The sequence below is a fragment of the Phaethon lepturus genome, unplaced genomic scaffold (genome assembly GCF_000687285.1).
Source record: "Phaethon lepturus isolate BGI_N335 unplaced genomic scaffold, ASM68728v1 scaffold30653, whole genome shotgun sequence".
NCBI classification, from domain to species: domain Eukaryota; kingdom Metazoa; phylum Chordata; class Aves; order Phaethontiformes; family Phaethontidae; genus Phaethon; species Phaethon lepturus.
The window spans coordinates 46250-59390 of record NW_010528880.1 but is presented as its reverse complement, the minus strand read 5'-3'; the positions used below and the strand labels follow the sequence as shown (position 1 = coordinate 59390).

The following is a 13141-nucleotide window of genomic DNA, read 5'->3' as shown; positions in this document are numbered from 1 at the left end:
CTTCCCCCCCCTTTTTTTTCCTCCCCTTCTGGGGTGTTTTTCCCCCCAAATTAGGGTTTCTGCAGGTGGCACACTGCCCCCTGGCAGCCAGAGCACCAGCACCCGCCCCGGGCTCCGGCTCCTGCAAAGAGCATCTCTGGAGGTCGATGAACCGGAGACTGTATCGTCTGCGATCGCGGATGGTCCCACCGCACTATTTGCAATAATGCGCTCAGTGGGGTAACAGGGAAAAAACCAAACAACAAACCCACAAGGTTTTCTTAACATGCTTTAAAATCGCTGTCTTCAGTATAATTTAGAAAAGTCTGCTGCTTTCTGCTTCCCCGCTCAAGGTGCTCCGTGCTGCTAACCAGTATTTCCTGCCACAGGTGTCATGAGGAACAGCAGAGGGATTCAATGAGCCTTGCCATTTTATGTCCTTCAAGGCATTCCATGTGGCACTGCTTCTGATGCCTAGGCTCAGGCTTTGTGTTTGCAAAAACCTTGGCAAATCTTCAGGTTGGAAAATTTGGAGTAGAAACAAAGTAGTTTTCATTATTAGTTTACCTGCCTCGAGTTAAGAAAAGGTGGTCATCAGGAAGACACCTGAATCCCAAATACAGTGTTCTGTGGCTCCCCGGTTAAAATTGTGACTTTCCTGCGTAAGGGTGTAACAGATACCAACGCATCAAGGCAGCTGAAGCCTATATCCGGTGACAGCCATGCGGTGGTAGCCTCCTTTTCCCCTTGTGCCCAGGCCCATGGTACGGAACCCATGCTTGGTCTCTGACATCTAGCTGCTAAATAACAAAATAGCCACCAGAGGGCAATAACAATAAGAAGCCAATAAAAAAGTGCAGCAATCGGCCTCAGGAGGTCAGACTCCTTCTACCTGTCCCTGGCAGGCGTTAGGTGGCATTCAGATTTCAAACAGCACTGCTGCTGCTCTTTTCCTGGAAAGTGGTCTGGGGTTGCACTGAAGCCATGCAGTTCTTGAGCCTGCGTCCTCCCCCAAATCTTGTGTACCTACAACTGAGGTAGCCTTGCATCCCTGACCTGTCAGAAAGTTTTTATGTTTTTTTTCCCTTCAGGGTACTGAATCCTTCAGATCACTTCTGCAATCATTTGTGTTGGTAGGGGTGAGCTCCAGCAGGAAAACCATTTTCCGCTAAGTGCACAGGACAGATGTGGCTTGTGTCAAGGCCAGACAGGAAGATGCCATCAGCTCTTAGACTGCTTTTCAGCAAAGCATGAGCTGCACTGGTGACCCCTTTGAAATATTTCTCTGTGATTGACCCCTTTTGAGTTGCTATCCAGAATTTAATCCAGAGCTTAATGAATCATCGGGCTACCACAGGGCTTGTGGGAGGGGATGGATAGAAGGGATTCTTCCTGATGCAACCTCCCCCAGCTTTGAAGTTGGTCCTACATCGAGCTAGAGGTTGGACTCAAGCCCTCCAGCAGTCCTTCCCAGTCTAAATATTCCTAATTTCATGACCAGGATGTTCCCAGGGCAATACCTACTTAGCCCTTAAATTTCTTTGAGTAGAAAGAGTTTCCTGCTCTTTTGTGCATATTTATATTTATTTATTTATTTATTTACTTATTTATATACTTATTTCATCTTGCTACCATTGCCATGAAGTTTTTGCTGGCTTCAGGAAGGTGTAGTGCTGCCTGCTTTCACCTTTGCTGCTCACACAGCTCAGGGCTGGTATGTCCATCAGGAGCTATTGACAACCCAGGCTCATTGAGCTAATGAAAACAGCACCTGCTGCCTCATATAGACGGTGGGTCATCAGAGAAGCCAGAGCCTGAGTAAGTGGACAGATTATGGGTCTCTGCCAATGGCTTCAGGCCAGGGGACACAGAGGGCATCGTGACTTGGGGGGTGGGGAGAAAAGGGACATGCTGGGATTCTCCTCTGCTCTGCTCTGGGTGCAGGGAGAGGCTTTTCAGAGGAGCAGTCATATTTTCAGTGACAGGTCAGAGAAAAAGACATGGAAGAAAGAAGAGGAACAGGATTAGTGCAGGGAGCTAGGAGAGGTCCCCTTTTAAGCCATTGATAAATTTTTTGTTTAATTGTTTAAATTGCATTTTTCCTTGTCTATTACAGTTTCTCCTTTCCTGAGGAGCATCCCACAGTCTTGGCAACAGAGCCTGGGGTGAGCAGCCAAGAGCTGCTGAGGTGGGAACCCAAGTCAAAGTGGTGGTGAGAAGGATAAGGTTACTGTGTTGCGCCATACCTGTAGGAACAGGTACACCATTGTTTCAAATTACCTGAGAGGAAGCAGAAGTTCAGCAAAAATTTTTTCTGATCTTCATAGAGGTGTGGGGCTTAGCCACCCTCTCTTGTCCTGCAAATTCCCCGAGGATTTTTTGTCCCCTGAGCTGAGAGCACACAGTAGGAAGAGAACATGGGAACGTCTGTGCTTCTCAGGGTACCTGGGCACTCGCCTAGATGTGTCTCGCCAGCATCACTTTTTAAGGGGCAAACTGCAATACAGGGAGCAGAAACTACCCTGTGTCTGAGGGGGTGTCTTGTGAGCAGGCCACGAGTAGCCTTTTCCTAGCCTCTGCAGATGACTCCTTACATTTATCATTTATGTTTCTGTTTTGCTGGGGCTAGGTTGGTTTACATCAGCTGCAGGTTTGTCCTGTCTTTTCCAGTCACTGCATATGGCCTGTGTATCTTCTCCTGTTCCTACTTCTGCCTGCAGTGACTGGTCTTCAGAGCTGTAAACAAGGCATTTCTATAGCAGACAGAAGCATTGCTTAACCCGCCAGTGAAAGTAGTCCTCTCTCAGGTGAAATGTGACACATATGCAGAGCAACGACGTGCAAGCATTTATGTCGACTGGTAAGCAAAGAGTGTTACTATGGGGGAGCGTAGGCAGCCAAAACACAAATGCAGAGAATGGCATTTAGCCAGCACGGTGGTGCTGATGTTCTTACGCTCCTGAGAAGGGCCACCAGCAACCAGAGTCTTGAAGACCTGTCCGTTCTACAATATCATGCTGGTACGAATTAAGCAGTGCACTTGCACTGAAAAACAGAGGGCAGATTCCCAGCTGCTGGTTTCTTTAGTTTGGGTCCCCAGACTGGGAGAGATCTGCAATCAGAAGGACTGATCAAGTGACAGCTTGGAAGTGGAGGTGTGGAACACAAATCTTACCAAATCACTGACCAGTAGCAGGGTTTCCAAAGTACTCAACTTTGAGGCATAGTGAGGCAAAAATCTTCAGAGATGGTTCCAGGAAGCTGCCCTCCCAAGTTAGTCCCAAGTAAGAAGAAAAAGACATAAAAAAAAAAAAAAAAGCCTTTCTTATTTAATAAGGCAAGGGATATGCATGGGCAGTTACACACTGAAGAGCATGACCAACAGGAGAGCAGCACTAGAACCTCCCCACATAAAAAGCACTGGAATTTAGACAGGTGACTGTGACAGCTCATCTTTAATCAGATTGCAGTTTTATTTTCATTCGCTTCTATGAAACTCCTAGATTCTCTACAACAAGCACAACTCTCTTATAACTTCCTCGTCAAGAAGTATGAAGAACACAAAAGTCTACCACAATTTTAAGTGTACCAATACGACCTCTGATTCTAGAGGTGAATAAAAACTGTGGGAGGTGGAGGGTAGGGGGATGGTGTGGTGTTAATACTACAGCTCTAAAGCAAGGAAAAAACCAAATGGTAAGAGGGATTTGGAGTCAAAACACTACCAAAAGTACAAAAGTTTATTTTATGAATACATTAAACTATTGTGCGCAGCACATACATATAAAAATAGAAGCAATTTCACAAAAAAATGATTGGACAGATTTGTGTTTCTTGCAAATTTACAGTCTCAATTGTGAGTCCATATTGAGTCAGAATATGAGGTATATTTTAGTGAGGAAAAAAAAGTGAGAACTTTGGCACCATTTTACTGTGCAAAATAAAATCTTGGAATTGAAATAGTTAGTGAGGTATACAAAAATAACTCTGCTTTTCCACTGCATGTATCTGTATCTCTTTATGTTTGGGGAAAATTAGATTATTTAAGAACATGATTCAGTTCTAGTCAAGACTGTTTTCTAACGGAGGTGGATTAGGTCTTAAATTATCATGGGATTTGCCTGTGGAAGAAGAAACCTTGAAAGTAGGTATCAACTCCACAGGAGAATCCCACATGCAAAATATGGGCAAGACAGGCTGGTGTGGGGCATTCACAGTAATGCTTTCAAAGCTTATAGCCCATTTCATGACTCCACATTAATAGACATTGAGATGAGATATGCTTTGAAAGGGACCACCATAAGAACTGTCAATAATAGGTTCCTAATTTGGCCCCGATTTGGGAAACTCCATTACTTTCTTGAGTATTCTTTATGTAGTCACATGTCCATGGAACTAAACTTTCAAAGAAAGTTTTGCTTGAGAGTTTGCCAGACTACACCCATATTCTCTCCATAGCCTCCGTACAGTTTACAAATAGTTTGGTTTTCTTTTCCTCTGTGCCAGCTCAACAAATTTATCCTGAGGTGTGTAAAATGAGTGGTGGTCTTCCTAAATCCTCCTTCTCCCATGCAGGTGATAATAGCCTGAGGAAGAGGACATGGAATTTAGCTAATCAAGCATGAGGCAGAACAGGATCAGGCCATTTCCCAGGCAAGCTGCGTAACTTATTGAACACTGCCACAGTGCATTCTGCTACCGTGAGCTGCCCCTAGGCTGCTTGCACATCCGCAGCAATGTGTCAACACGTGCCTTGACTTCTCTCTTGGATGTAGCCATGCACTCACTTGAGAAGCACCTCTGTCAAAGTATCATATCCAAGTAGTCTAAAACTCCACAATGCTTCAGTACTGCAGTATTTGTGGTTTCCTGCCACAGTTATCACTCCTGACAACGCCATCTTTCATTGTCACTTCTGACAATGACATGATTCACTCTCATGTTAGTCATGATTCCTGGCGCTGGGACACTTTTTTTGATTACAGTGTTGACTTCAGTGGTGATCTGGCTGGCATTGATATGTAATAAGGAAAAAGCAGTGGTGTAAGGAGTAACTCAGCAGAGTGACTGGTGGGGCTTTCCAAATGCCCACCAAAACTGCATCCGCAAGGGTCTACAGTTCTTAAGAACAAGCTCAGCCCAGCAGGCTGCGTCCAAGCGGACTTCCTGTGACCTGGTCTATGGTTTGCTCTCGCTGTTGACCGGTATGTGCAAAATGGAGTCAGTGAGTCTGATTCTCACCTTTCATGCCAGCTATCTCATTATTTATCAGTACTGGCAACAATAAATTGCTCTAGACTGCACTGGTTTAAGAGGGAACGGACTTCATCCTATCCTAAGGACACTAGTTCAAGCTGTAATCAGAAAAAAACTTGTGTGTCAGTATTCAAACTATGATTTCTTCTACATCATGTACTCTTCCATCGTTCTTCAAACTTCATTTCAAAGACAATCAGGAATATAACACAAGGATACAGGTTGCCAGCTCATGTATTTCAGCACAGCTGTAGTCTTCCTATCTGTACCTCTAGGGCCTCTAGGTCAATGTAACTGTATATCCTCCAAACTTTTCTCTGACCCACTGTCCCCACTCAAAACATCCTGCTTTTTCTCTTAAAATGCACATTTTTCCAAAGCAAACTGCTGCACACATTGTGGATGAACAAAGCGTGCCAACTTGGCTTGTCTCTACATACTGCAAGACCCGAAAAACAAGAGTAACTCCTTTCCTTTGCCATATCCAAAGTGTCCCATTCGTGTACTGGAAGCAGTATTCCATTCTTTTTTCTCTTCATTTACACTGTGATCACCACTTACATTAGAGCAAAATAAATCAACGTATAAATCACACAAAAGGAGCTGGAAAACTGTATCTTGTTCACAAAACAATTGTCTTGGCTATTTTTCAGAAAATGTGGCTGTAGATACACCATTGTAGGTGTGCTCTTTGGGCCAAATCTTCAGCAACTATAAACTGATAGTCTTACTAGGCTGGTTTACTCCAACTGAGGATCTGTCCCTGACAGTGTTTTTCATGCATGTCAGAAGGCTCAAATTCATCAGGAATATACACCCCCTGCAAATAGAATGGTATTTCAAGGCTGGACGTAGCCACATTTTGGCTAGCCATGGGAGATTATCTTGCACTCAGATGTTCACTTCTGCAGCAGCATGGTCCATCTATGCTGAAAATGCTCATGCTCTGACATTGCATTGAATCTAGTTTCAAATTTAGGAGCACGCCATCAATGCAGGAATCCCAAGGCTTCTGGTAACTGACATTTATAGTGACTATTGACTTAGGGCCTCTTAAAATACTCTTTCAAAGGCACAGAGCATGTAGCTTCACTGGTGATCAAAAAAGGTTGTCAAAATAGCAAAGCAAGGTTATGCACCATTTGTATGTCTTCTGGGAGGGCTTTGCAGAGTATGTCATAGAGCTTGCTGTGTTGTCTTTGAAACTGATGCTTTGCAAGTGACAGAAATTGGAATTATGGCACAAATTCCTCTGTCTCAACCCAGGAAGGCATGCTTGTATAACCTTCTTCCTCTATCCTTCATAGCTCAGTGAGGTATGATAGAGAGGAACCAAATATATTTAAAGCAGTAAACAGAAGAAAATTCAAAATAGAGACATTTTCTAAAAAAGCCCTTCGCTGGAAGCTTTCATGAATTTCATACATTTTACAAAATGCATCCTGAAGACCAGTTCTAGTTCTTACAGATTAACAAGGTTCAGCCTAAATGAAATACAGTGCCTTTAAATATTTATGTTCTTTTATGTGTGTACGCATATAAAGGCACCTGGACATCTGGAGACTGGGATGATTGATTCATTAAAAGTATGCAATTACATAGATATACACTCATACATCCCATGTCCATGTATATACACATGTATTTGTATTAAATATGCACACATCTATATTTGAGGTTGGTCTAAACTAAACTCACAAAATGCCAAGGGGGCAGCATTCAAAAGTCTCAGCTCCAAATGTATTTTGCATTTGGGACCTATCTGTGATTTATCCTGTGGCCCTTCCTAATGGAAATTGTAGGTCTTCATTTTGCCAACAAGTTCATGTGAGGAGACCCTGGAGAATCCCGTCAGAGACACAGGGGCTCTGGGGGTAGACAGTTTGCTTGTGTAGAAATGGTTGTGGAATTGGCACCCTAATGATGAAAACAGATTGAGGACTTTACGAGACAGGACACAGTGTGTAGAAGGGGAGATGCAGGCAGATATTCAGATGGAGTGAACTGCTTGAAGCGCTGGTGGAGCAAAGTCATCTGATGATTTGGCCCATGATATGTAAACAGCTCACTATGGAAGGTTATTATCTGAGGTAATTAACATCAATTAGTAAATAACCTATGATTGATGAGATCATTATCCACAGCCATTCTATATCTTCCAAATACTTTTCTTCCTTTGCACTCCAGCTTGCATTTTTCTCTGTTGAGCACCAAAGGAGGCACACAGCCATGTAAAATTTGTACAGAGTAGAAGAGAAGCAGCATCATATTACATATGCTATGTGATGAATCTAGTACAAATATTTTTATCCAAATATACACATACATATAGACTTTTTTTTCAATGAACAGTATAAATACTTTACCTGGGAGATTATTCCCATGTGCAAAATGAAAGAGTTTTTCCTGGGATTTAATCTTCTGCTTTGCTCATGTTCATATTCTCGGTAAAAAGTGGGTCACTGTCATAGCAGGAGAAACCTTGTTTCCTCTCTTCACTTTCCCATGTTTGCTGAGTGCTATGTAAGCACCACGGTAAGCATTTGATTCATATGCATTGTAGTTATTGGGCAGCAAGGTCTCTTTAAATTTGCACTCCTCTTGGAAAGCAGCCTAAAGAATAGGAAGGGGTAGGGGGAAAAACAGAGCAGGTACAATAAATATTTCATGCAGACTCAAGCAATTTTTCTTACTAGTGTTTTTACAGAAGAACTTGTTGCAGTGTGCAACAGGTGGTGCCAGGGCGACTGCATCCAACAATAAGTCTCCCTCCTCTGCGCTGATTTGGTGTCAGATGAACTCAGATGCCACCTGTCCAGATAATGGCCTGTGTGCTTCCTGTGACAGATCGAGTTAATTCATCATAAATCATGGATTTCTTCATTTTATTTACAAGCAATGATTTCTGTCAGCATCACGCCATTTTGCCCAAATGATGTAGCTTTATTTCACACCTCTCCTCTGCAAGGGGTTCTGTAATTGATGAGAGAATGATATGCTGGCTGTCAAAGCCCTCAGTTCTCCCATAAACAGCAATGTCCAGGGAGAACTATTTGCTTGAATAAGGCATTTGGATAAGACCTCAGATCAGCACTAAATCTTCTCTTTTTTTAAATCATTAGTGATATTATATTTAGCTGATAGTGAGATATGCAGCAAGAAAAAATTTATATTTCTTCATGTCGCATCACATAAATCCAATGAGAGGGAGTTATCTGGGAAAGGAGTTGCAAGGAAAAGCAGGAAACAAACACAGAGCACTGAGGAAATTAAAAGAGGAAGCAGAATAATTCCCTGACATCAAATGTCTGGCACGTGAGACACCACCAGTGCTGTTCTATTTGGATGTCTTTGTAATAACACCATGCAAAGTTTGTAAGAGTTTAGGGGACTGCATTGTGCAAAGGAAAATGCACATCTCTTACAGCTTTTAAAAATGTCTTTGAAAATAAGCAAGACAGAATTGAACTGCAAAAAAAAAAAAAAAAAAATCAAAGGGAGCTCTGAAGCCAGACCCTGCATTTCTTTAGAAGGACCTAGTCAAGCAAAGCAGTTGCGCTTGTGGCACCTTTTAGGTACTTGAAACCAGGCAAGAACCTTAAAATGTTCCCTTCTCATTATCTGTGTGAGAAGGAATCTGTCAGGTTAGTAATGGCGACGGGTCCGTCACAACATTTGGTATTTTATTACACAACTGAAATGCCGTGTTGAAATTACAGATGTTTCAAAGGAAATGACTTTGGTGTTTCTTGACAAAAAAGATGAATGCAGTCAGTGCCATTCATTACTGTGAGATGGACTGCTTTTGCCAGAGTCAGCCTCTTTCAAACGCGCTTCCTAACAAGCGCCTTTTCTGCTGGATGTTGAGACTGGAGATGCCTTGCTCATGCCTCAGAGATTAAATTGCATTTAGATAGCATAGCTAGCACTTTCTAGATGAGGATGATGGTGATGGTGTTTCAGTATGACTTGCATACCGTTGTTAATAGCTATTATTGTTTTCTCACCCTTTGGGACTGATCTCAAAAAACTGGTCCTTAAAATAACCCCAAGCCCATATGTTGACTTTGTAGGGTAGGCTTCCTATTTATTCTTCATGGTGGGGTTGTTTTTGGTAGGGGGAGGCACGTGGCCGTGATTTTACTAATGATAGCTAGTATAGATAGCTCTAATTGTACCTCTCCTACACACACCTGTATGCGCACACATATGCTTGCAACCACATACACACACACGCAGTCATGGACATACACACACACTTTTCGTCCTAGGGTTTTTTCCAGACCACATCCTTTTGCTTTACAGACAACACAAAAGGGCATCCACAGGATTCAGTCTTACTAGAACGTGTTTGCAGTGTTGAGTCCTTAGAAGAAGCTGCCTAATTAATCCGTGCTATTTGCAGAATACATTAATTTTCCTAGGGTACTCCATGTACAATCTTATTGGGAAGCTTTAAAATAACAGACCTCTAACAGCCATGCTGCTTGTCGCACTAAATAACACTGGTGACACTGGGCTGGGCAGGCTCCCTGTAACTGAAAGGCTATTTTCTCCACTTGCAATCAGAGATTTCCAGGGGGGAAAAAAACCAACAAAACTTTCGCAGCCTTTGTTTAAGCCTTGAAAAACTATTTGCAGTTGTACTCACCGTTCCATATAGCTTCCCCTTGTTGTTCATTGCGATGAAGAGAGCACTTTTCACACCAAACAGGCTAACAACACCTCTCTCTACAGTGGATATTTCAAAGAGACCTGAAAAAGAAGTTCAATAGAAGTGTTATCACAGAATTTACAGATAATCAAGGGCAATTCAGACATAATTGATTTATTTTAAAACCCTAATGAACACATGATATTTTCTTTATTAGAATTATCTCCCTAGTCCAGCATAATAAAAACACACAAAGATGACCTTGGTTTTTCCTGCATGCCATAGGATTTTAAAATAATTCCGGAATAGTAGTCACATGCTGTATAATCCTTTTGCTCTATCAAACTCTTTTGATCTGTCAGACTCTTGGGCTTTTCTAATAAGTAAGTAAATTATTTTTAACTAATATGATATAATTACAGAGTGTTTGTTATTGAGCTTTAGAGAAGTGTGGTTTGCATTTTGAAGTCCTCCATGGTACCTTAGCTGCGAAAGATTTTAGCAACTACATGAAACTCAAATCCATAGGGCTAATGCTTGTCTTTTAATCTTACGGTTTTACAGAACAGCACCTGTGAGAACAAGCAAACCAGGAACAGCAAGCCCCTTCGATGACTGAGTGACCCAAAAGTACCAGCCGGCCAGGATTCAAAACCCATGCTTTGGCACTCTGAGCTCAGCAACAACCTCCCAAATTCAAAAGGAAAATGAGAAGGTGAGGAGTGAGCAAATGCAGCAGAGAGACAGTTTTCAACCTGGTTTGTCTTTTCTCATCTGTGCAGTAAAGCAGAGTAAAAATAAATTGTGTCTAAATTTGTCTAAGCATTTGTGACATGTTTCAGCCTGGAGGGTTCTAATGTTTATTGATCCCAGAGACTTTCAAAAGGCAACAGATGTAGCACAGATTAATAATATCAAGTAATAACATTTGCATTCTATGAAGGGTAATTACTAGAGTTCACAGCAATTAAGTGACATCTATTCTATTTCATTTCTGGATGCAACTCACTGTATTGGTTTTCATTGTGAACTCCGCTTATCCTTCCGTCTGGGAGGATTTGAAGGTGAAACCCGATGCCCACGTTGCAGTAAAGCCTCCGCTGCCTCTTGATTCCTAGCAAATAGTCACTCTCCCAGTTCACATCTGACTTCTCCCCTGACATCCCAGCAATGGACCTGGACAACAGAGATTGCCATCCTCTTTCCAGCAATGTGCCATTAGTTCTGCTTACAACTGGATGTGTTGAAGCAATCCCAGCTAGAAAACCCAGGAGAACGAAAGCAGGCAACGTCCGGTGAACGCTGGCTTCGCAGGACATAGTGATGAGAAGTCTTTGTGCAGTGGCCATCCGGTTCACCTCCTGGGCACGTGGTCAGAATTAATGGCCCTAAAAATACCGCCCTTCTTGTTTTTCTCCCTTCAGCATGGCGGCAGAGGCTTATTTTTGGAAAGCAAATAGAGATTGCTGACATGAAACTAAAGCCCGATAGCAGTTGGGTTGGAAGCAGAGACAGGCCAGCAGGACTCAAACTGGTGGGGACCATGTTTCGTAGATCCTGCTCTCCGGTGGGCAGCCTCAGTTATATTTGATTGACCCATCTTTATAGTGCAGAGGCTGTCCCTCCCCACATCATCACTCTGACATCAACAGCTTGCCAAAGGTAAGCCTGCCACGGCTGTAACACTAACCTGCTGTCCTCCCAGGCTGGCTGAGGTTTGATGAATGCTGTCACCCAAGACTGGAGGCAGGAGTGGGGTTTCATTGGCTGCTGAAAGCAAAGGAGTCAAATTGGCCGGGCAGTCAGAGGCCTCACAGGCAGCTTCCTTATTTAGAGAAGAAGGTGTAAAAACAGTTATGGACCTCATCAGTGAGCAATGAAAACTTTGCAGTCACTTCCTTGGCGGCACGGTCACTGGGTGTACGTCAGGGCAGCGCAGTATTTGGGGAGAATTGACTTGAAGTGGCCACTGCTCTTTTTGTACATACCCAGCAAATCCAAGGCACCTCTTACTATAGCGATCCACACGCTCACAGCTTGTCTGTACCTCTAAGAGGAGTGCTCCTGATGGTTAACAGAGAGGTAAGCCATGTTAAAGGGAGAGGAAGCCCCCGGGCTTGCTCCTACTGTTTGTATGCAGGCACGTTGCTGCTGCTTGCGGCAGCAATTCTGCCGAGCAGGGCGTGCAGGCTGGATCTTGCAGTTACACGTAGCTGGGCACATTGATATGTTCTTAAGTGTTCATCTTTTTCACTGAGGTGACTTCCAAATGATCACATTTATTTGGGGAGGGTGTGTGCCTCTTGCAGGGATGCAACTGTATTTGTGTTTGCAAGACAAGGGCTTAGGGGAAAAAGGGAAATGGCCACACCTCCTTACTGTTTCACTGTCTCTTTTCCTCAAGCCCAAATACTCTTTTTTTTGGTAATAATGTATGAGCATCTTAATTTTCCTCTTCTTCCTCAGGTGGTCTTACTTGTTTCCCCTCATTTTTTCACTGATGCTGTTTCAGCTTCTTTGGAGCTTGACAGATTAGACTTTTATCTTAATCAGTTTCACAGGACTTATTAACACATTAATGGGAGGAAAATGGCTGAGATTTATGCAAGTATTTTTGCCAGTATGTCTGCCAGCTTTTCACAGCACAGAACTTGCATCACCTATGTCATTTTAGATGCCTGCACGTTAGTAAAAAGAGTACCTAGAAGCTCAGTTGAACTGAGCACACCCGGCGTGATATACAGCTTCACATTAAGAGGGGTGTAACATGAGGCCTTGGATACTGCAGACACTCAAGCAGGAGCGGAGCACCATGAGCAAAGGGGAGGCGATGGCAGCCCTGAGACAGGTGAGCACTTAGATTCAGTGACGTATGAAATACTGATTATTCTCGAGAGAGAAGCTTAGCTATAAAAAGATTGGGAACCACTGGACTAGACCCTGGCTTTGTGGCATTTCAAAGCCCCTCTGCCTTTGTTGAAGCAGCACTCGGAATACCTTCTGCCTTTTGCTCGCAATGAAATTCTTCAGACCCTTTTCTCTCCTGATTTTTACTTCGTCTCATGTTTTTTCAGCTATGTAAAGTGCATAGGTAACATTTAGCAAGGAATAATACTAGTATTTTACACCCCCTCAGCATAGCTGCTGCCAGCATTGGTGGGAAACGGAGTCACTGTTATGAGGATGGAGCACTGATTTCCTAGGTTGCCTTATGCTACAGTCTGAAGACCTGCCAATGCATGCAACTCCTGG

General features: G+C 43.1%; 1 protein-coding gene across 1 annotated transcript; it reads right to left on the bottom strand.

Annotated features, from left to right (window-relative positions):
- Positions 1-7671: 7671 nt before the first annotated feature.
- FGF6 (fibroblast growth factor 6) lies at positions 7672-11238 on the bottom strand. The gene is made up of 3 exons (XM_010283792.1): positions 10899-11238; positions 9887-9990; positions 7672-7848 (listed from the first exon to the last, which is right to left on the bottom strand). Exons 1-3 carry the CDS (start codon positions 11236-11238, stop codon positions 7672-7674), a joined length of 621 nt encoding a protein of 206 aa, XP_010282094.1.
- Positions 11239-13141: the final 1903 nt, after the last annotated feature.

Excerpts from the sequence above, each read along its gene's own strand:
- FGF6 (XM_010283792.1), bottom strand. The coding sequence starts at position 11,238 with ATGGCCACTGCACAAAGACTTCTCATCACTATGTCCTGCGAAGCCAGC. Across the intron at positions 9,991-10,898 it reads TCACAATGAAAACCAATACA|GTCTCTTTGAAATATCCACT; the intron begins GTGAGTTGCATC and ends CTTCTTTTTCAG. Across the intron at positions 7,849-9,886 it reads AGGGGAAGCTATATGGAACG|GCTGCTTTCCAAGAGGAGTG; the intron begins GTGAGTACAACT and ends CCTATTCTTTAG.